Source organism: Lolium rigidum, chromosome 2, assembly GCF_022539505.1.
Source record: "Lolium rigidum isolate FL_2022 chromosome 2, APGP_CSIRO_Lrig_0.1, whole genome shotgun sequence".
NCBI lineage: Eukaryota > Viridiplantae > Streptophyta > Magnoliopsida > Poales > Poaceae > Lolium > Lolium rigidum.
This window is the reverse complement of record NC_061509.1, coordinates 16,327,262-16,329,898: the sequence shown is the minus strand read 5'-3', so window position 1 is coordinate 16,329,898 and position 2,637 is coordinate 16,327,262. Positions and strand designations below refer to the sequence as shown.

At 47.0% G+C, this 2,637-nt stretch overlaps 1 protein-coding gene across 1 annotated transcript; it reads left to right on the top strand.

Annotated features, from left to right (window-relative positions):
• The first annotated feature begins 264 nt into the window (after positions 1 to 264).
• On the top strand, positions 265 to 1,512 carry LOC124689259. Its single transcript, XM_047222815.1, has one exon. The coding sequence runs from the start codon at positions 265 to 267 to the stop codon at positions 1,510 to 1,512; it is 1,248 nt and encodes a 415-aa protein (XP_047078771.1).
• The last annotated feature ends 1,125 nt before the right edge of the window (positions 1,513 to 2,637 follow it).

The window sequence follows — 2,637 nt, the reverse complement described above, 5'->3', positions numbered from 1 at the left end:
GCGGTTTTTTCCATCTCCTTTTTACTAAAAAGAATCATATTTCTCATTATAGATGTGTATATTATTGATATCTGCTTTTGATCCGAGTTCGCTTTGAATTCGCGCTATATCCGCAATCCGACGTAACCCGCATTCGGATCCATAAAAAATATGATAAAAAAATATACTCCGTTTACACCCCGGTCCACAACGACCTGAAAAGAGAATCCCAATCCCAATCTCTCAATCCCCAGCTTGCTCTCCACCCCGGCGGCCCCGCCCGCCATGGCCCCGCCGGCGCCGCACCTCGCCGACGAGATCCTAGAAGAGATATTCATCCGCCTGCCGACCGCGGCCGCGATCGCCCGCGCCTCCACCGCCTGCGCCTCCTTCCGCCGCATCATCACCGCGCGCCCCTTCCTGCGCCGCTTCCACAAACTCCACCCGCCGCCACTCCTGGGATTCATCGCCGACAAAGGTGGCTTCCACCCCGCCGGGGAACCCCATCCCTCCGCCCCGCTTGCCCGTGCCTTCGCAGACGCCGCAGACTTCTCCTACTCCTTCGTCCCCAAGCCCAACGATGGACCGCTCAGTCCCTGGTGTCCCCGTGACGCCCGCGACGGCCGCGTCCTCCTCGAGTGCGGCGACTGCGGCCACCAGTTCGGAATCAGTTCTGTCTTCACACGCCTGGCGGTGTGCGATCCCTTGTCTCGGAGATACGTGCTGCTCCCACCCATACCCAAGAAAATGACAGTCCAGCAGGATCGCCTTCTTGAATTCGAGCCTATGCTCGCTCCCATTGGCGATGATGGGGATGAGGATGAGACCTCGTTCAAGGTGATCTGCACAGCGTACTACAAAATCAAGCTGGTGGCGTTCGTCTTCTCTTCAGTCACTGGACAATGGCATATTGCTGCATCTCCCAGCTGGAGATCTTTGGGCACAGTTGAGCCCTCTTGGAAACGGATGTACCGTTTCAACTACTTGCGTGGCTGCTTCTACTGGACATCTCTTTGGTGCGACAAGTTGAAGTTGCTCGTGCTGGACACGGGCACAATGAAGTTTTCCGCCGTCGATGTTCTCGCGGACCATCCGCAGCTTACAAATCAGCCTCGACAGAGCGTATGCATGTCCACCGTCGTTGAGGGTTCAGAAGGAGCCCTTGAGATGTTTACTCTCGTTGGTGTTGAAGAACCTACCTCATTTCATCTCTATCATACCACTCAACAAAACATCGGTGGATCTTCCAGCGAGTGGCTGCAGAAAAATGTCATAGCCTTGCCTCGCGGATGTCTTTATTCCACAGTGGGTGCAACTGAGGGATTCTTATTTCTTCGTTGTGTTGGAAGAGCTCAGTGGGATGATACTTTACACAGGTTCGTGTTGGGCTTCGATAAGGATGTTGAATTTTTTTCTCTGGATGTCAAGACTTTTGAACTTAAGCAGGTCTGTAGAGCAACATACTATAATTTCCCCACTCGTGTTCACTCCTACTTTGGCTTCCCACTGCCATTGTCGAAACCAAGCCTATGAACTGCAAAGTGGTAAGCCTGCTTTTCGCAGTAGTGCTTCTTCTGTTGGGGATTCTCTCCTGTAAAGTTGTAAATAGCAGGCTTATTCTGTTTGTATTTATGAATTATGGTGCTTTTCTGTCCCAATTTTGTAATGTAGAAAGTTAATTGTTCCATGTTTCTGGGAGAACTCATCATACCTGGAAAGCTGCCATAGTTTGTTTTTGTACTGGTGATCAGCATTGCCATGCGACTGCAAAAATAACGATGTAACAATTTCATACCAGGAAATGCATTTATCCGTCTGCTGCTCTGGAATATCGAACCAATCTGTGATAGCTAGCTAGTATGTTACCTTTAAAGAACAAGAGTATAAACTAGAGAAACATACATCCACCAGAATATGGAGAGCACTGACCTTGATTTATGGCCAGAATGTTGGTACCCAGATGGAGGGATTAGCGACTCAAGCTCAAACCTGAAAGTTCAGCCATGTCACCATAAGGTTTCTGAAAGTTCAAGCTCAAACAGAAAATCTGGCTTGGCTTATTTTCTGAAAGTTCAAGCTCAAATAAAAGTTCTGCCTTGCTTATTTTCTGAAAGTTCAGCTCAAACAGAAATTCTGCCTTGGCTTATTTTCTGAAAGTTCAAGCTCAAATAGAAATTATGCCTTGCATATTTTCTGAAAGTTCAAACAGAAATTCTGCCTTGGTTCTGAAAGTTCAAGCTCAAATATAGGTTCTGGCTTGGTTTATTTTCTGAAAGTTCAAGCTCAAATAGAAGTTCTGCCTTGCTTATTTTCTGAAAGTTCAGCTCAAACAGAAATTCTGCCTTGGCTTATTTTCTGAATGTTCAAACTTACAGCAGCACTAAACAAGAAATGTAGTATTGATAATTTGATATTGGGCACTCTGACTGCTGGTTTAGCTTCACAGAAATCTATTCCACAAAAAGGTCAGCCTAAATCCACGGCTAGAAAAGGTGCGAAGGGGTGAAAATTTCTCGTGCCGTAATGTTTGGTTTGCAGCACGCAATATGGTAGTAACTGAAATGTTTTGACGCCTAAACAAGATTTCTTCTGAATTACAGTAGTTCTCCCAGAATTACATCCTCTGTTCCATAAGGTAGTAGGTGTTGGCAAACTAAA

Coding starts and splice junctions, on each gene's coding strand:
- LOC124689259 (XM_047222815.1), top strand. CDS start 265: ATGGCCCCGCCGGCGCCGCACCTCGCCGACGAGATCCTAGAAGAGATA.